This window comes from Barbus barbus (genome assembly GCF_936440315.1).
Source record: "Barbus barbus genome assembly, chromosome: 27".
NCBI lineage: Eukaryota > Metazoa > Chordata > Actinopteri > Cypriniformes > Cyprinidae > Barbus > Barbus barbus.
In genome coordinates this window covers 5,331,198-5,352,146 of record NC_136755.1, presented here as the reverse complement: position 1 = coordinate 5,352,146, position 20,949 = coordinate 5,331,198, and the positions used below count along the sequence as shown (strand labels likewise).

Here is a 20,949-nt window from a genome sequence, read left to right as displayed (position 1 = left end):
TATATACTTAATAACTCAACTTTAATACTTAAGGTTATGGTTTTGTTCAAATCACAAACCGTAAGTATGATCAATAGTAAAATGGCTGTTTGCTTTAACAATCTCTTTCCAGCTGTGGGAGAGTAGCAGCATCTGCTGTAAATGAGACATGATATAACGTAGTTAATCAGAGAGAAACAGAAAGGGAGGGAACTAAATGCATCTGGCTCTGTCTTGGCACTGCGGTGTTTCTCTAACTCCGTGTGACACACTTCCCCTCATGACTCTGGCCAGAGCCGAACACTCTGCCCTCACAGGTTAACCTCTATGAAAGCCATGGCTCAAAGGTCTGTTATGGCAAACTGGTCCCAGACCACCAAACCCCATCCAACTGGCCACTCTCACAGAGCTTTACAGTCCCTGTGGGCTCCTCATGATGAAGGAGCTCCAGGGCAGGAACAACAGCGATGCTTGTTGACGTATGACTGCTTAAACAAGAGAGTGTTGAAGCCAAGTGGGGATAGACTCATGGGCAGTGAACTTGAGGTGACTGGTGGTGTCGAACAGTTTAGTCTGTGTCAGTCTGAGGGACTAGAAAGACAGTGGAAGGCATGGATCAGGATGCTGTGCTCCTTCTGGGGTTTTTTTGTTTTTTAATGGCAAGAACCCCAAAAATGATAATCCTCTTGCGAAGGGGAATATAAATAGAATATAAGGACAGCTTTATTTTTTATGTATAAAGACTCATTTATATGGTGTGAGGAAAAAAAACTGGCTTTGTTACTAAAATTGAACAACTGGCATTGGAATTGTTTTAAAGCAAAGTTTTTTTTTTTTTTTATATAATGTTAGATTTATAAACCAGAGAAATATTTTCAAATGAAATCCGATTTTCCCCCCACAAAACTATATGCAGATTTGAGCTTCATTATTTACTGTTAAAACGTGAGAATAAAATAATCATAATTAATTTTATGATTTTTGACCAGTATTTAGAAAGCAAATCAAGAAATAACATAAATTTGGTAAATCAAATTCAAATTTTATTTGTCACATACATATACATACATAGTGCGACATGTAGTGAAATGTATTTATGTGTTAAAATGTATTTATGTGCTAAATGTGTTAAAATGCTTGTGTTAGGGGAGTCACGTGACGTGCTCATGAACCTAGTCGCACTCAAGTAGAGCTCCGTACGTTTGGCCTCTTTTTGCTGATTTTTTTCGTTTTGTTTTAAGTTTATTCATTGGTGGTGCTTTACCTGATGACCGTCCACGAGCGATATGAGGGACAAGATGGCGAACACTGTTACACACTTTGAGGACATTCTAAGAACCGAGTTTACGGCGATCCGGAACGAGTTCGCTTCTCACATGTCAGTTGTTCAGTCACTCCGCCGCCGTTGCTCGGCCCCCTGGAGTCGACGGCCATCCCTCCTCCATGGCTCCTCCCTCCGTCGGCTCCACCGTGGGCCATCTTCATGGCTGTGGCCTGGGTCCAGCTGTGCGCCTCCTGCTCCGGGTCCCTCCTGTCTCTTCCCTGGCTCCTCCCTCCTCCGTCACCTACCTGGTCTCTGTCTGCCGGCCCCCTCCTGGGTTTCCGTCCTCCTCCTGAGCCTCCTCCTTAGTTCCCGCCAGTCCCTCCCCATTGGATGTTGCTACGGTGTGAGGACGCACCTTCCGGGAGGGGGGATTACCCTATGTTTAAAAGCCCCAGTCCTTCTGTGTATGTTTGTCGGTTCTAAACGTCATTCCCTGTGTTCCTGTGCCTCCTCTGCTCCACGTTGGACTATTAAAGACTCTCTTTTGAAGTACTCCTCGCTCCCTCGTTCCTTGCTCCGTGCTCCCTGGCACAGTGTGACAATAACATATTATTAATTCAAAGAATAGTTTGTCCTCTCCTTGCGCAGTATTATCTCTAGATGCAATGAAAGCTTTTAACCAGCAAGAATGGAACTATTTATGGGCGGTTCTACAGCATCTGGGTCTAGGATCGAGTTTCATAAATATGATAAAAGTTCTAATCCAGCAGCCACTGTTCTCACAGGTGCTGTTAACTCTAACCCATTCTTTATAGATCGAGGTACTCGTCAGGGTTGTCCATTGTCTCCTCTGTTATTTATCCCATCCTTGGAACCCTTAGCTCAAGCGGTCCGACAATCTGAAATTATTTCTCCCATAAATATATGGAATACTCATCATCATATTTCTTTGTTTGCTGATGATATCTTATTGTTTTTGGAGAAGCCGTCACATTCTATTCCTCATGTGCTGAATTTATTTGACCATTTTGGATTTATTTGACCATTCTCTCTCAGGGTTTAAAATTAATTGGAGTAAGTCATGTTTACTTTCCCTCAATTCTAAAATTGATTCCATGTCCCTTTCTATATCTGTTCCATTGGTTCAAAACCTTAAGTACTTGGGGATAGATGTTTTTCCTTTCCTGCAGGAAATCGTCTCAAAAAACTATAATGGAGAGCAATTGAGGAATCTAATGTTTATCTGTATAAATTGAAGCATATTGTTTTTTCGGGAGTTCCGCTTAGGCAGTGTAAATCTCAGTTTGGTCCCATTGGAACCCACATCCTCTCCACAATGATAACCTTTTGTCAGGCAGTACTCCATTTCATTGTCTGCAATGGACTCATAGTAAAGTAAACACTCTGGGAGATTTCTATGATGATAGTGGTTTAAAATCCTTCCAGAATCTTAAAACTCAATATAATCTGCCAGGCACCTCCTTTTTTATGTATTTGCATATTAGATCGGCCCTACAGGCGTATGGGGTGCCTTTTATAACTCTCAACTGCCTGTTCACGCTTTGCGCAAACTAATGCTTCCTTCTGAGGAATCTCCCTCCTCTGCTTCAGTCATCTATCTCTTTCTTCTTGAGCATTCATACACACCTTTATCTATTACTACTGTTTGGGCTAAGGATCTTAATGAGGACGTGCATGTTTTATTTTCTGATCAGGTATGGGGTATGTTTGAATTGTCTTCTAACAACCCTAATCACCAAATGATTCATTGGAAATTGCTGCATAGAGTTTACTTGACTCCAATGAAACGTTTTTATATGAATCTGTCGTCTTCTAAGTGTAATCTCTGTTCCCAAGGAGTTTTAGGCACGTTTTTGCATTTTTTTTGGGAGTGCCCCTCTTTCTCACCTTTTTGGACTCAGCTCTCACAGGACCTGTTATATTTGTTAGGTACAGAGATATGTTTGACTCCGCTGCATTTTTTCATGAATGACTTTTGGGGCTTCACCTTGTCCGTCCAACAAAGATCTTTACTGTTAGCTGCTCTCACAGCAGCAAAAGAAATGCTGGTCAACCGTTGGAATCCTCCTCACACAATGGACAGATGAACCTGGACGGTGTATTTGTTGGACATTATCTCGATGGAACTCTCTACTTCTCGTATACATGGATCTAACGTGAAAACTGTTCATTCATGGCATTCAGCTTTTAATGTTCTTTTCTAAAGTCTTTGTAGAAGTTATTTTGTTGTTATTTGTTTATCTATTGATATTAATTAATATCTTTTTATTATTATTATTTATTTACTTTATTTATTTTATTTACTTTTGGGGGGGTCTACCGGGGGGTGGGTTCTGGATTTGTACGGCTGCTTTTTGGTTTTGTACTGCTGTTCCACAGAGAGAAGTTCAATAAACAGTTGTTAACAAAAATAAATTGTGTTAAACATATTTAAGTAATATATTTATAAAAAAAAAAAAATGCAAATGTGCACATGAACTTTGACAACTCTAGGGCCCTATGAAATCGGTTTAATTTTTTGCCAAATTCCAAATTTATTTTATTTTTTTTTCAGTTTGAAATTTTCTGGACTTTTTATTAATGGTTAAATTAAATCATATTAAGCAAAGAGCATGCATTATGAATTAAAATCATGAAACTTGTACAATTTAAGATCAATCTATTAAAAGTTAAAACAAAAAGGGCATTTTTAGGGCCCCATTAAATATTTTTTATTTTCTCAACAACTTAATTTATTCCCCTTTTTCTCTCTCTCTCAGAAATGCTGTGTTGTGTACTTAAATTTTTCTGGTTATCAAATGAATCCATACAACATTAATTTAATTGATCTTTTAATGAAATGAAAGTTAAACAAACTCTTTAATTTTTGGCAAACAAAGGGGTTTACTATAATGAAAACATTAAACAAATATTGTATGATTATTCCTAAAAAATTTTTTAATAATTTAATTAGTAGTAGTAGTAGTGTTACATACATTCTAATGGACAATAGTAATATATTTCTGACAATTTCTTCAAGTTAAACCAAGCTTCTATTTTGACGTGTGGCCATGAGGACCTTTACGTTTCTGTGTGTATATGATATGACAATAATTATGCTCAACTAAAAGGGTCAAATGTTCATGTAGTGACTCAATCACGACGTGCGCTACAGTATGTGTGTAGTAAACAAAACCACACGTCTGTACCATTCATTCACACAGAGACATGCAGAACACACAGAATTCATATTTAAATAGTCTTTTGTGACTTAATATTTACAGATTCTAGTCCATATCACAAATTGATTTAAGTGTGCTGACCTACTTTTGATGAATTCATCCAAACTTTGACAAATTCCGTGACATTACGGGTTATACAGTAAACTCTATTTTTATGATTGGATTCCGCAATTCTGTCCACGTTTTCCACATTGCGGATATCATAGGGCCCTGCAGCTCTAAGATACTTTTTTTTAAGTTACTGTATATGTTTTCCATTCATGATTTTATCGTGATAGGACAGTAGTATCGGTGACAGGAAGTGATAGGAGTGGGGAACAGGACTGGGAAAGGACCATGAGACTCAAACTCAGATCTTGTGCTATATGTCAGAACACGGACCACAAGGCTAACCCTGAGAAACATTTGAAGATTTTTTTTATTTATTTTATTTATTTAATTTTATTTTATTGTTGGTCTGTGCACACGTGAGGATGGACATTTATGTTGCACATTTGGTCATTTTGTGGTAACTTGCTGATTCTTTAGCATACTGGACCATGATCACCCCGAGACCCCTGCATTTTGTTCCATTTCAGTATTTAGCACTACATCCAGCTGTTTTTGAATACAGGAATACATTCTATGTGTAAGTAATTATACAGGGCTTCGTTAAGTCAGAATATATGTTCTAATAACTCACCTCTAGGTAATTTTGAATGTATGTAGTTTTGTACAACCCTAGTGTGAATCACTTGAGAAATGAAGCTCATTTGTGATTGAATACAGTGTTAGTCTCACCTACTGCACTGACCACTCACACTGACCTCATTTCCTTTTACATTCTTAGAAACAGAAGCCCATCAGCATCCAGGGACCCCAACGCGGCATATAACCAAAGGGAGGGGGAAGGAGGACTACAGTATGCCCCGGCTGAAGGAGGCATGCCCCGCTCTCCGTCCGACTACGGACGTGACCCTGGCCATTCGCCGAGGAGTTCAAGAATGTACAATGAGGTGGCTGGTTATCAAAACAGCCGAGGACGCTGGCACTCGCAAGGCCAGCGTTTGGATGGCCAGCTAGAAGACTATGAACTCCAAAGACGCCGCGAGGAGGAATACCAGGCCCGATATCGCAGCGACCCCAACCTGGCGCGCTACCCAGTCAAACCCCAGCCCTACGAGGAGCAGATGCGCATCCATGTCCAGGTGTCACGGGCTCGGCACGAGCGGCGTCATAGTGACGTCTCGCTCGCCTATACAGAACTTGACGAGCCTCTGCATGGGCCCGGTGGGCGGCAGTCGCGCCTCCCTCTGTTGGGAGACCCAAGTCAACGCTCATACTCCATGGACAGGAGTTCACCGGGACACCGGATGTCGAATCATAGCCCACCAACACCACACCGCAGCCCCGTGCTGGGCGATAGCCGGCGAGGACCGGCAGAGCCAACGAGAAAACCCATACCCCAACAGCACCACTTGGACCCTAGCTCAGCCATGCGCAGGAACAAACGGGACAATATGGATAGCATGCTACGAAACGACTCTCTAAGCTCAGACCAATCCGAGTCGGTTCGGCCTCCTCCACCTCGACCGCACCGCAGCAAACGCCTTGGCAATCTCAGAACCATGGGCAGCTTCAGCAGCTCAGAAGAGGAGCTTGCAACCACACCAGAATACACCAGCTGTGAGGATGTGGAGCTGGAGAGTGAGTCCATCAGCGAAAAAGGTAAACGCTGCTGACTCTGAATGGAATTATTGAATTTCTGATTGATAAACTTTGCAGTGTTTTAGGGAGAAAGGTTGCATTAAACGTTTCTGGAATCTCAGATGTGACTCCAGTCATATCAGTTTCCGAGAAAGAGCCATGCCTTCATGGTAACCACCATGTTGCTTTAGAGCCTATGAAATATAGTGTTATAGCTTGTTTGCAATCACGTGATTATGATGACGTGCAAAATGCAGCTGTAGGGTGGGAAGTGATTTTTATTTTATATAGGAATTGCTAGCAGAAATTCAAAATGCCTAGGCCTATGCTTTGCATTGTTTATGGATGCTCAAATTGGTCAAACTGAGAAACCACAAGGAGCTTTTATTATGTATGAAAATGTGTAGTTCATAAGGGGGAAAAGGCAAGACATTGACTGAAAAATGCAGGAAAAAGGGGCTTGTAAACCTTCGTCTGTGGTCAGGAGGAGTCAAGTTGGATAATGTTCAACAAATTTTCGTACATGACATAGGCATTTTGAGTTTCTGCTAGCGATTCCTATATAGAAAAATCAATTCTTGCTTTCCAGCTGCATTTCGTACGTCATCAGAATCACATGATTGCAAACAAGCTAATACCTACTGCATCCGAAATAGTGTACTCTCTGAGTAGGTACTTCTTTTGAAAAAGTAACTACTTTGCGACTGTTAAAAAGTATGTTCTATATAAAATTAATTTGTGTAGTATGAATATAATACGGATACACTGTTACACTCGGCATGTTGTTATTGCCATGTGACCTACTGGACCAGTCTCATCTCCCGTGGCCTCATGGGATAGTAAAGAGTCCATCTGATACGCACTTCAGAATCGCACCTGAAGTATTAGTTCACTGGAGGACTTTGTGTCTGCTGTTTTATGAATTTGCACATGCTACGCTTTTAACGTACTGTTTTTCATATAGTGGGGAAGTATGCTGTTTTGGATGCTGCCGGTGTGCACCTTATAAACACCAGCCAGATGAATCTTGTGGTTTGATATCCTAGATCAGAGCTATCCAGCCCTGCTCCTGGAGAGTTACCTTCCTGCAGACTTCACTTTCAATTCAACACATCTGACTTCAATTTTTCAGTAACCCTGAACACCTTGATTAGCTGGCTCAGGTGCATTTGATTGGGGCTGTGGCTGAACTCTGCAGGACGGTAGATCTCCAGGAGCAGATCCTAGATCTTAAATGATTTTGGTTAGGCTACTCTTTATTGATTCGTCTTGGTTGTCCCACTTAAATAAGAGAGTCAGTTTTGGCAGAGCAGAACTTGTTGATGGTGAGGAGTCATGATGCTGTGGGTTAAGATGTCATCTTACTGAGTCTGCCTTGAATACAGATTTGGAGAGGCTCTTTTAATTAAGAGAGCATAGTGATAACATTTGTTGAGTTGTTTGTTCAGTTGTGCTTGATGCCAACTACATTATAGAATTAACTGTTGTTGAATATTAACCCTTATTACTGCTTGTAATAGTAACCCCTTAGTTAATATTCTCAACACAGTCAGATGAGAAGTTAAAAATGTTTTAAATTAAGTATAAGACTTGCAAGCTTGTTGCACTGACCTCAGATTCAGTAAAAGTGCCAGCTCTCTTGGTAATTCTCTTTTTGTTTTAGTTTCAAGTTGAGATCAGTTATAACATGTCATTTATTCTGTGACCTTTCTCCTCTAAATTCAGTTTAAAACTGCACTTAAGATAAAGGAGAATCCACTGACGCTTGTAATTACATGGGGTGAGTCACATGAACAGGGTTTAAACCATGGAGGGTGTTTCATTATTCAAGCAGGTTTAATTATGTAATGCAAGCCGGGCTGAAGATGCTAAAGTGTGAATGGGGACACAGGACACAGTCATACATTATCATTCACTGTTAAGTAGAATCCTGTTATCCTGTTAGAATATGAATTTCTATAGCTTTTGCTGTTAGATATTTAAAGTGAGAATATTTCTATGAGCTCAGTTGACCTGATGCCCTGTAGTCCTGACAAAGAACTAAGAGCAAGGCATGGTACATCTTGACAGGTATAACAGCTAATGATTCTTTAAGATGTAAGATAATTAAAATGTCTAACCAAAGTGCCTTTTTCAGCCAAGCCCATGTTTCTTCATTAGTCATACAGCCAGGCTTTTCAAACTGAATCTCCCCAGCACTGCACATATTGAATGTCTTCTTTATTTAACACACCTGAGTTAACGGAGTAGTAAAGTACTCCATGGCCTGAACTGGATCTGTCAAAAAAGAGAGATTCAAAATGGGCAGCACCACAGGGAGGCTTTAGAAACAGTTTAAAAACCCCTGACGTACAGCAGAATTCCAAGTTATTTTCAGCCTAATGTCTGTGGCATGTTGTTTACTACATTAATTGCAATTCATGTTTCAGAATGTGCATTTTAAATAAAGACTCTTACGCATGGGAAAGCTCAATTGGAGCGTTTAACACATAAAGATGCATAAAGGGGGTTGCACATCATATGTGTCATTGATGCTTTGTTAATTCTTGAAGTGGACATTTGACTATAATGGCTCTTTTTCACCAAGTGGTACGGTTCAGTACAGTACAGTATGGTATGCATTTCCATTGTCAGAAGTTGTGAATGGTACCATTGGGGTAGTACTTCGATACCTAAATGGTGAAGCTAGACTCACTGTAGAACATTGATTGGTTGACAGAGGATTGTCACTTGCGCGTGCTACAAGGGGAATGAAGCGTCTCCTTCACTCTTTCCACCATGCTGCTCATGTGTGTTGGGCTTGTATACATCAGAGTGTGCAAACACAAAAATAAATAACAATTTTATATTTTCAAACGCATACAGACAATGTAGTGTTTTCTTCTTCACATGAGAATGGCGTAGATCACTACATTTTTGGAATAAACTACACCTATAAAGTAAGGGTCCTCTTGGTGGTGGAAGTGCAAGCCGGATCAGGGTACACTTTCCTGAATTGTACCGTACTGTACTGACCTGTACTGCTTGGTGGAAACGAGCCATTATATACCCCAATTATATAAAATTGAGCATTGGTACCTTAGAGTAATAACGTGTACTCTTAAAGTACTACTGTGAATGTTTTTAGGGATAACATATATTTATTTAAGGGTGCTATCGCAGTGACAAGCTGTTGTACCCCTAAAGGTGTGATTTCTGAACAGTTTTTTTGAGAGTCTATCCACAACGTGGTGTGGCACTTCTCTTCTGGTGTGAAAGTGACTTAAGAGCAAGGTCATTTTGAAATGAGTGAGAATACAGCAGATTGGATGTCTGAAAACACAACTGGACTCTTTTAAACTCCCATTGATCAGGGGTTGCTTACGTTAGAGTGTTTCATCAAAAGTTCAAATGTTCTCTTCTTTTGGTGTCATGGTGCTCATTTTAATTAGGATTCCAGGAATTGAAATGGAATGCTACTATCTTTGCTATCTGTGAAGTACCTGTCCTTCCTCTTGCTCCCTTTTCTTCTACCATGTAATATATTCCCCTCCTCTAAAAGCTCTGATGTTGTCAGGGTCACAATTAGCTCAATTGGATAAGCCTCTTTGCACAGGAGCAGTCTCGAGAGAGCTCCCCAGAGCTTTCCTTCATCTGCAGAAGTAGGGAGAGGGAGTCTCAGCAGCTTTGCAGTGGTAGAGGGCCACTTCAGGAAGTGAAATTGCACCAGTGCATCTGTTGATGGTTACCTCTCCACCACAGCTGCTTAATGTACTCAAGAGGCAACAGTGGAGCAGAAGAAAGTAGGGCACATAGTGACTCAAAGAGATGCTTGCTTCAACCTTCATCCTGCTCATACTCAGTCTCCCTGTTTCAGTCAGCTTTCTAAAGGCTAGTTCACACCTCCCCAACAAACACCAACAGATCTCCAAATCCCAATGCTCGGTAAGTGGGGTAACCATGTTGGTATTTGTTCAGGCAATGAATGTTTCCCAAAATTTTGAATCCAGCATCCAACGTTAAACTATAGAGTTGCCACAAATCTAGCAGGCATCCAATAACTCCATCTGACCTCATAAGAGTGGCACACCTCTTGACTGTAGACAGGAAGGAGCTTGATCTCTGACAAGCTTATCCTTCCATTGGGTGCCATTGGACATACGTCAATCAGTCAATTACAACCCAACCTGATTGGTTTAAAGTACTCAATTCCCTCCCAATCTGTAGAAAGAGAAAGGATTTGGTCAGAGTAGCAAACTAGTGGAGGCACACACCAAGACTGCACACTGTGTGAAGCCTGGGAAAATGGTGGTAAGTCAATATTTAATTAAACTTCCAACACTTGGAATGGTGACTGTTCTGCTGCTGTGTGCTTTGGAGTGAGGACTTTTTAACTTAATTGTTTGCTCTGAACTTTCAATTTCGTGTAAAAACCAACAACCAAAAGGTTGGAAAATCTAACGGAAAGGAATAGTTCTATTGGTTGGGTGCAAGTGATTGAGGCCAATGCTTGCGTCCATGGAGCCATGAGCAAACTGTAGGGGTTCTCGGAGTCAGGGATCAGCCCGGCAAACTCAGGGAAACAGTCTGTTGTGATGCAGGGACTATGTAGGGCAGGGTGTTTGAGCTGGCTTACAAGAATAACGGTAAGCTCATTATTCTAAGGCATGAACTCCATTTCAGTGCAAGGAGATAGAGAGAGGGAAAGAGAACGACACTGAGAGAGGCAATGAAAAAAAATGGCAAACAGTTGGGTTTGACGTCTTCCTTGAAGTGCAATTTGAAGAGCTGCAGTTGAGTTCTAGTCCTTGTTCCAGTGGACGTAGTTGAGTAAATCAGCTTTGCAGAACTTTAACTTGCCAAGGTTTGGAAGGGGTGGTGCAACAAAGACGGATTATCAATAATATATTGGGATTACACCGAACAAATTCTTTTTTCCTGAAGACGCTGGGAACGGTCTGCACATGGTGCTTGGACAAATGGCGAACGCTTCTGGTTTGTGAGGCATGGTGTATATTAAAGCAGAAGTAATGTCTACAGAAGTAAGCTTTTATAACGTTCATTCTTTTCACGGTAGCATACAGATATCACCGCATGCTGGCAGGGAAATTGGGGACAGGATGATGCAATGTTGGCAGCAGTAATCAGACTTCTGCAATATTAAAGTTTCCGTGCTGTACACTAGGATACAATTTCTTTTATCCATTTATTATAGTGCCATTGTGATATTGCACTGAATCTGGCTGTTAAAATGATGGATGCATAATAACCATATTTTTATCTTTAAACTACAGCTTGGTTTCTTAATCAAATATATCGTACTGATGACACAGGCACATGTAAATAACTTATTTTGCACATATGAAGTGAGTCCTATGATGATAATTTACTTAAATCCAGTCCAGTTTATTTTGCACATTTCAATTGAATCTTATGATGATGGTTTGCTTAAATTCAGTCCAGTTTATGTTTAAAGGACCTTGAAACTGGACCTTGCTCTTTGTTTTGAACTGCTAAGAAAGTATCAGTACAATATTGCTGCATTGCAAATCCATCTGCTTCCCAACCCATGTAAATAATTACAAGACAAGAGAAGTAAGGTCATAAAATGTACTGCTAAAATGTGATGACACAATTGAAAAGTTAGATTTGGGAACTTGGGAAACTTTACTTTTTGATTGAAATGTTTGCTTTCTCACCATCATTTGCCTGAATCTCTATTATGGAGTGACATCGCTTGGCTTGTAAATAGAGAATGTAAACTTCTTTTTTTATTTTTTTCAGTTTTAACTAATGTTATAACATACCAGTTTATATTCTAAAGGTTTACTTATTGACAATTAACTCTTTTCTTTCTGGCATTTGTGTTTTTAAAGGTTTTGTGCGTTAAATTATACTTTGATACTATAACTAGCCTGACATTCCAGGAATTCAGTGAGAATATCCATGTGTTCATTACAGAAAATGATGCACAATATATACTGTATGTATGTGTTAAATATCCCATATACAACATCAGCAAAATGGGATGCATTTGGTATTATGTACATTATGCAACAGCATGGAACAGTATCAAGCAGAAAAAAGATGTCTTTTATATGCATTTAAGCACTAGATTTTAATGTCTGTGTGTCTCCAACTAGATAAAGATTTCCTAACAGAAAGGTCCTCTGTCAACAGAAATAGTGCTGTTTAGTTGTCATTTGCTTTCTCAGAAAATGTACTTTCTGATGTTGAGCTAAGAAGCCAATATTTGTGACTTTTTGTGTCTTTTCTTTTTGTCAAATTGCTGGAAAAACAGGGTTTGTCATGTTGTATTTCATGCTCTTTTTTGTAACACTATACAACTTTAAATTATCTGCATTTGTTCTTTCTTTCCATTTGCTTTTATAGGTAAGTGTTAACAAAGAGTGATATTAATTGTTACGTGTGTTAATGATAATTAACCCAAAAATGACAATTCTGTCATTTAGTCACCCTTAGACACCAACCTGTATGAGACTTTCTTCTGTGGAAAACAAACAAGGTTTTTTTTAAAGAATGCACTTAATTCTTTTTTTTCTTGTAATTGCAATGAATGGAGACTGAAGGTTTCACAAAAGCACCATAAAAGTATCATACGAGTAGTTCTTATAACTCCATTTCATTACTAAATGAATGGTGATTTAATTTTGCGAACCAGATCAACTGATGTTTTCGAAAGATCTGACTCAGAAGAACCCTCCATTCTTGATTCAGGCATTGCAGTTTCTATCATGAACATCCTTTTTGCAAGTTGCAGTCCCCATTCTTTGTAATTGCATGGAACAAAATGGCTAGTACATTCTTTAGAATATCTTCTTTTGTGTTTCACGGAAGAAAGAAAGTTGCACGGTTGCAGAATGACATGAGGGTGAGTAATTAATGGCAGCATTTTCATTTTTGTTGAACTACTCCTTTAAAAGAGCTGTAAGAGAAAGCGTTTGAGTAAATGAATGTTGTGTATTTGCCTATATAAGTTAAATCTTATTGACACGAGTGTGTGCGTATGTGTCCTCTCACTGTGCTGTCCTCAGGAGATATGGATGGTCACTGGTGGGACCATGCGTCTTGGCATAGCGAGGCCTCCTCAATGTCTATGGTGAGGCTTATGACCCTCTCACCCCATTTCCCCTCGTTTAATTCACCTCTGCATGTTTTGTTTCTCCTCCTTTTTTATATCATCCATAACTTTTAGGCAACATTCAAAGGGGAAAAAGAAAAACAAATGAGCAGGCATATTTTTTGGACGCCAGTTATACCCCGTCTGAGAGGCAAAAGACAGTGGTGCAATTTTGGGAACGCTCCCACGAAGAAGATGCGGAGTGGTGCGAGCCGCAGGTCAAAGATTCAGGGGTTGACACGTGCAGTAGCACCACGCTAAATGAGGAGCATAGCCATAGCGACAAGGTACTGAGACGACTTCCTGCCGCCTGCCTCTCGCTTCCTGTGACTGACCTGCTCGACTGTCTGTTTCTGCCCCAAGAGGGTTTCCTACTCTAACCGTGCCTCTCAGATGAGAGGAGAACCCTCTGGTTTGCTTTGCTCCACTGTTTTCTGGCTGCAAAGTTGTAACGCATCCTAACACACAGAAAGATGAATGACAACCTGGCACTTTGCTCCATATGCTGCATGCTTCTCAATGCGGACAGACGCTCCATTCTGATTGCAAACCTGTTTTCCTCACTTGGTCACGTCACCTTTTCACGCTGTTCCCCCCTTTGGGATTTCCCGACATGATTTTTTCCACACAATCCTTCAGTCTCAGCTTAAACACAGGGATAGACTAGTATGGGAATCAATCTTGCACTAAGCAGTTGTTTTTCTTTTCCCCTTTTCACTGCCTCATTCTTCATGCTGTCCTTTTCTGTCCCATCTTTGGTTTTTGTTTGTTCACCACGTCTTTCGCGATAGCGAATAGAAGTAGCTTGCTACATCCATACTGCTTGAGGGTGTGAGAGCAATTCACTTTGCTTTTCTGGTTAATCATTGGATTGATCTACATCAGTGCTTCTCAACTGGTTTTGTTTCAACTCGTTCAGAACGTGTCTTTAAAATTAAATATTTGTGAATTGGTTTAACCATTGGTTAACCATTTAGTGTAAGGAATAATTCTCACTATAAACTTACTATTAAGAGTGACTTTTGCCTCAAACTCCTAATTTGACGTTTATTAATAGTTATAAGGTAGTTGTTAAATTTAGGGGTGGATTAAGGGTCTAAAATATGGTCATGCAGAATAATATGTGCTTTATAAGTACTAATAAACAGCTTGTATGCTAGTAATATGCATGCTGATAAGCAACTAGTTAATAGTGAAAATTGGTTCTTCTTAATATAAAGTGCTACCATTAATATTTGTGAATGGGCTAACCATGTGTGATGCGATAAAGCAACAAGCATAACTTTTGAGTTTTTGTCCTGACTGGAACATTTTGTTAATTGTTTGGTTTTATTTTTGAAGCATTGCACTGCATAGTCCCACCCACTGTAAAATCTTATTGGTCCAGAATCCTCCGCCACATATATAAAATATTAAAATCTTCTGACTGGCTGTGATTCAAATCAACAATGTTTCACATTCAGGTTGGACATACAATTTGCTTGTTGCTGGATACTTATCACAACACGCCTGGTTCACTTTAATTAATCACAAAAAACACAGTATGGTTGACCCAAACGATTGGTTGTAGTTTGAGTTGTATCTTCCTTTACTCATGTGTAGCTTTGATTATTTTAAGAAGGCATGATGGGAACTGTTGTGTTGCCAACTTGCCCATGTTGGAATCTATCTAATGTAACTTTTTAACAAGTATGTGACGAACCAAGTGAACGAAGATTTATGTTAAAACCAAAAATGTAAAGTTACAGACTTTGACATCAATAACAAAATATGCGACGTTCTCTTTAGTTTGAACTATTCTATTTCTATTTTTCATTTATGCCTGCATCCCAAAGTATTATAAACCATGACCACTATAAGTTACGCCTTTCGCAAAGGAAAAAATGCCTTGTGGATGTCATTGATACAACCATTGAAAGGATCTTTTCAAGTATGATATACAGTATTTATGCGGTGTTTTATTTTTTTAAATGTTTATAAGATTAAAACTGCCAAATATCGTCACGTATGAAATAACTGCTATTAGTGAAATCTTCAGTTTTGCAGTTAAATGCAGTAACTGTAGAGTTTCGTAATTTAAAATACTTTAAAAAGTGGGGAAAACTATCATGATGACAAAATTGAATTGGCTCTTTCTTTGTGGGGAGTGCGACTTAAAGTAGTCGTAACTTGTAGTGGCCATGGTTTCTAGTTCTGTGGAATGCAGTCAGATACACTTTTTTTTGCATTCAGCATTGTTTATTATAAAGTAGCTCTAGTCCTAGTGATTGGCTAGGCAACGTTTGAACCATAGTAAAATACTGCATAAACACACACCTGTGAACTTATTACATCAGTATTACTGTACAACTCAATACAACTCCTCTCCATCCTGTAAAAACGTCCCACAGCTGTTCTAAAATCACTGTGAACCACTGCTTCTTGGAGGTTATTGCTTTAATCAACTAGTACTCTATCCATACAGTGTTGTGATTCTCCAGTTGAGAACTGCTGATCTAGTTTACTGCTTTGAGTTGTTGTCAAGAATTGTGTGCTTGATACCTCTCACCCTGTCCTGACTGTTGTGTCTGTACTTTAATACATGCACAAACCGAACCCTATATCTTTTGAAGACAATTACTTTCATGCTGTTAGCAAATGCCAAGATCCTGCCATCATTTCTTCACCCTCATGTCGTTCCAGACCTGTAGGACTTTCTTTCTGTTAAACACAACAGGAGATGTACTGCAGGATGTCTAGAGAGCAGAGCTCTGATTCATAATGGGGACTGGAGCTGTCAAGCTCCAACAATGGCAAAAACTTGTGCCAAAAAGTGGTCTATACAAACCATGTTCTATATTCCAAGCTTTCTGAAGGCACACAATAGCTTTGAGTGAAGAACATACTCTAAGAAAAATCTGTAAAAATATGTGCCACGTTAAAGGGATAGTTCACTGACAATGAAAGTTTGCTGTTTATTTCCTCACCCTCAGGTCATCCGAGATGATTGTTTTTCTTCAATAGAACAGTAAAGAAGATTTTTAGCTGAAACCGTGGTTCTTGGTGATTCATAAATGATGACTACCGTTATTTTGAGAGTCAAAAAAGCATATACAGGCAAGACCCAATTAATATCCATGGCACCTTGCAATATATTGAGGTCTTATAAAGTGAAACAATCAGACTTTGCAAAAAAACTGAACATTATTTACAACATTATTACATTATTCTTTTGGGCAGAATCATCAAGGACCACAGTTTGAACTAAAAATCTGTATCTACTGAAGAAAAAACTCATCTACATATCGGATGGCACAAGGGTGAGTAAATTAACAGCACATTTTTACATGAAGAAAGTGTCTGCACTAAATTTTCACAGGTGTTTTACCCATATTTTGAAATACGCTTTGCATAGTATTGTGTTTTATGTTTAAAGGAAATGTCCGTAATGTTAACGAAAAACATACAGGTAATTTTCTGCCTGGGCATTATCCATTTTCTTAGATATTTTTCTTACAGTGCAGACCAGATCTTACAATCACCTACAATTCACATATGGTGCAAAGTTTAACACTATAGTGCCAAGAAAAAATAAAAATTGTCATTGACATCCAATTTGATACAATGTGTTTTGATGCAGAGTGTATATTAGATTTGAGAACTGCAGTAGATGGGAACATTTTCAGGGTTTTACCTTATATTGATTTATGACATGAGAGTGCAAAATGATGAAAGGATTTTAAATTTAGCTTTAATTATTCCTTTAAATACTGTAAATGTTACGGTATTTATTGCTAATACAAAAATACCCCTATAAAGTCATCATGAAATGAAACAGACCCCATTTACTTACTTAATATGTGTTCCTGGTCTTATTGGCAAGATTCATGTGTGCATGTTATTGTCTTCATTATTTTTCATCAAAATGAAATAACTCACTCCACCTACAACAATGTTTGTTTTCAGCTGACGTTACAAATCTCTCTTTTACAGATCTTCTCGGTAACACTTTAGATTCGCTATTATGCTTTTTCCCCGCTCAATAAACTACTGCTTATTAATAGTTAGTAAGGCAATTGTTGTAGTTGTTATGTTATGCATTGTGCTTTATAGGTGTTAATAAACAGGCAGTGTGCTAGTAGTATGCATGCTCACAAGCAACTAATTAATAGTGAGTAGTGTTCTCTAATCTAAAGTGTTACCATCTTCTCTTACCAACCTTGTAAGTCCATTCTGGCCTGTAATACCAACTTGTCTTATCACTTCCCAATGGATAAAATCAAACCCTATCCAAATTTGTTTTTGCATTGAACATACTGTTTCACTCAAATATATGAGTACAAAGTAAAATGGGTTGTGAATGTATTTCATGTTGACTTGTATTTTAAGCGACGCCTTGGTTCGGTTTGTGTCTTCACAGCAAACAATAGTTGACCTCCTCCTTTAATTTCCTGAGCCCGTGCATGTGTGCGTGTGTTTGTAACGTGATGTGTGTGGATGCTTGTATAAAAACCAGAGGTGTTATGTCACTTTGACCCCGTAGCACCCGGTGACATGGCAACCATCCAAAGATGGAGAGCGCCTAATAGGGCGGATAGTGCTAAACAAGCGGATGAAAGATGGCACGGTGCCCAGAGACACGGGGGCACTGCTGGGCCTCAAGGTAAGGATGTCCAAACACTGTCAAAGATCACTCGATCAAAGCCATGCTAATGACCCCAGATCATAAGAGATCTTCAGCAAACACTCGGTCAGCTTCATACACAATGCACACTTTACTAGCTACAGTTTTCTCTTAATGATTTGAACATTGACCTTATTGTGGACCGAATTGGCTTGAGTTCTTGCATTATCTATAGGGGTATAACGATATTCAAACCGAACTGAAAAACCGCGATACACCAACGATACATAACCGTGATACACCGCTCCCTGCTGAGACACATTACAAACATGTACAGCCATGATGGGTTTGAATTGCTTGAATCACTTTGAAGGTACCACTACGGGCAACGTGTGCAGAACAAATATGTCATATAGGCTACACAAAAGTATTATAATGGAGAACACGACTGTAAAAAAATATGCCATGTTTCAGCGTGTTGTTATGGAAAGAATGCATCCACAGGGTTATATCCTCATGGCTAGCACAGTCAAGTTTGCTTGTGCAAATGTTTCTGTTATGTGTGTCTATTTATATATATGTAATAAATGCACAACAGTACACGCACACATATTATGTAAACAAAAACTTTTATTTTGGATGCGAGTAATCACAATTAATCATTTGACAGTACTAGTTATTACATATTTGATTAAAATCATTTCCTTATTGTCCGGCTATTCCATTTTATTTGTACATTGCACTTGCATTTTTATATCTAGCCTAATAATGTTGTCCAATGACGTGTTGCATTTTTAGGCATTATTTCATTTTATTAAAATTTTTTTAAGCAATAGATTTTTTGGGAACACTTTACAAAGCAAAATTAAAAAAAAAAAATTGAAGTCTCATTTGTTATGCATTATTTAACACAAATTAACAGAGCATTATTATTATTTTTATTATTATTATTAAGTTAAAAGTGAAGTGTTGTTTAGCATTGCTGGTGCCATGTCATGAACCCTACCCCCACAGCAAACATAACCGAACCGAACTGAACCGTGGCATTGGTGCATCATTACACCCCTAATTATAATTTGGTGACTGGTCCTTTTCACTTACAGTAAAGCAGTAACCATTCCCACAAAAAGGTAAATTAAGGTACTATTTGTGGTGGTGTGCTTTAGTTCCTGTAAGTTTTTGCCCACTCACTGTCTTCCAGCCATTATCTGACTACATTTCTGTGAATAGAGAGCAATATTTCCTTTGCAAACTCTGTTTAGCATTAATTTTGTGGGTGCGTTTGTTGAGTTGCTTGATTTGCATAATTCCTTTAGTGAGTGGGGTGGTTAAACAATGCAGAAAAGCATGCAAAAACGGCAAATGATGCTATCAGCAATTCCAGTTCAATCTTAGTGAACTTTACCCATAGTATTAGCACACATGGTATTGATGTGAACAGTGTTGGGAGTAACGCGTTACAAAAGTAATGCATTACAGTAACGGATCACTTTTTGCTGTAACGCAGTAGTGTAAGGCATTACTAATCAATTTTCAGTAATACTTTACTCAGTACATGTTCAGTAACGCTTGCATTGCAATGCACTTTAAAAAAAAATTTAAATTTAAGTCGGGCTCTGACGTAACCCCCCCCCAATAACCAAAACTAGCAAGTTCAACCCCCCCAATATTTATACCACGGTTAATGGAAACTTAGAATTAGGCTATTTATTAATTGTTTGAATCGCGCCTTCGGCGCTTTTATAAGCGCTAACCTCACTTATGAACCGAACGGAGCGCTTATCAGCACAACTTGACTGAAGCGCAATTCTTTTAATTGTGCACGAGCAGCGCGCGAATCACTATACTCCATGCGCGTGCACCAGAGCGCTCGAGAAGTGAGAGAAGATTTGCGCGAGCCATTCCTATCGTGAAGCTGATGGTAAAATATGTGATCTATTTGAATTCTATTGAGAAACTGCCACTTTAAAATGCTTTGGAGAAAGTCGAACATTATCTAAAAAAGGCACAAACTAAAAAGACTGATGAAAAGAAACTCAGCTGTTGAGTTTATGACCAATAAGAGGTGTCCAGATGAGTCATCGCTGAAACACAGCTGTTTTGTTCAGTGCACGCTCCCTGAATGAATTCTGCTCTCTGCCGATTTCTCTCATCAGAAACAACAAAGTGCAGAAGTGCATACGATGTAAGCAAGATATTTATTTCACAATGTAAGCAACTTCAGTGATTAATGGGAGTTTTTGAGAGTGCTTTAATTCTGGCTAAGTCAATGATAATGTTCTTTGATAATGTAAACGGAGTGTCTTACACTTTTGGCAGACTATTTATAATAATTCCACCCACCAAGTGTGATTGGGACTGTCAAGACTATAAAAACCGGCTCTGATCAACTCCAGTGGCGCAGATGGTAAAGTGCATGCTTTATGACGCGATTGACGAGGGTCCGAACCCGCCTTTTGCAGAACTTTTTTTCTCCCTTTTCAAATCTCATATCACATCGTAAAAGCATTTATTGTCAATAAAAATTTAAGAAATAACCAAAAAGTTGAAAATAAAGTATTGGGTAGGGTTAGGGTAGGTGTTGGGAGGGCTTTATTGTATCAATAAAGTGGCATCCATTTAATAATTTGAATTAAAATTATTAAAAATTTACACTCAATACGTTATTATTGCATACTGGTTTATAATGTAATACAATACTGAAGGGCAGATAATTGCCACTATTTTGCGACAAGCAGTATAAATATCAGAAAACCCTGCTATTTTAACATAGTGTAAATATAATCTATAGCTATTTGCACTGTGTAAATAACATATCGCAAAAAAATACTGCTATTTTCACTTAGTGTAGATAAAATCCATTGCTATTTGAATTTAAGAACAAATGAGCACAATTTCAACTGAGGAGGGCCTTTAATCAGTCCAGGGCACCTCTGCGTCATGATCCGGCCCTGCTCATGACCACCTTTACTATAATTTATCACGTTTTACTGTTTATTTATTTATTACTGTATGTTTATTACGGCTTATTTAGTGTGGTAAATTTAGTCTAACT

General features: G+C 38.8%; 1 protein-coding gene across 1 annotated transcript in view; it reads left to right on the top strand.

Annotated features, from left to right (window-relative positions):
• The window catches only part of LOC306847023 (regulating synaptic membrane exocytosis protein 2-like), a gene marked incomplete at its 5' end in the record, with an annotated part of 167,795 nt that overhangs the window by 68,347 nt on the left and 78,499 nt on the right, over window positions 1–20,949 (top strand). The window contains 3 exon segments of the mRNA XM_079380758.1: window positions 5,315–6,192; window positions 13,206–13,270; window positions 17,814–17,933. Of these exon segments, the coding sequence (XP_079236884.1) occupies window positions 5,315–6,192; window positions 13,206–13,270; window positions 17,814–17,933 (1,063 nt within the window).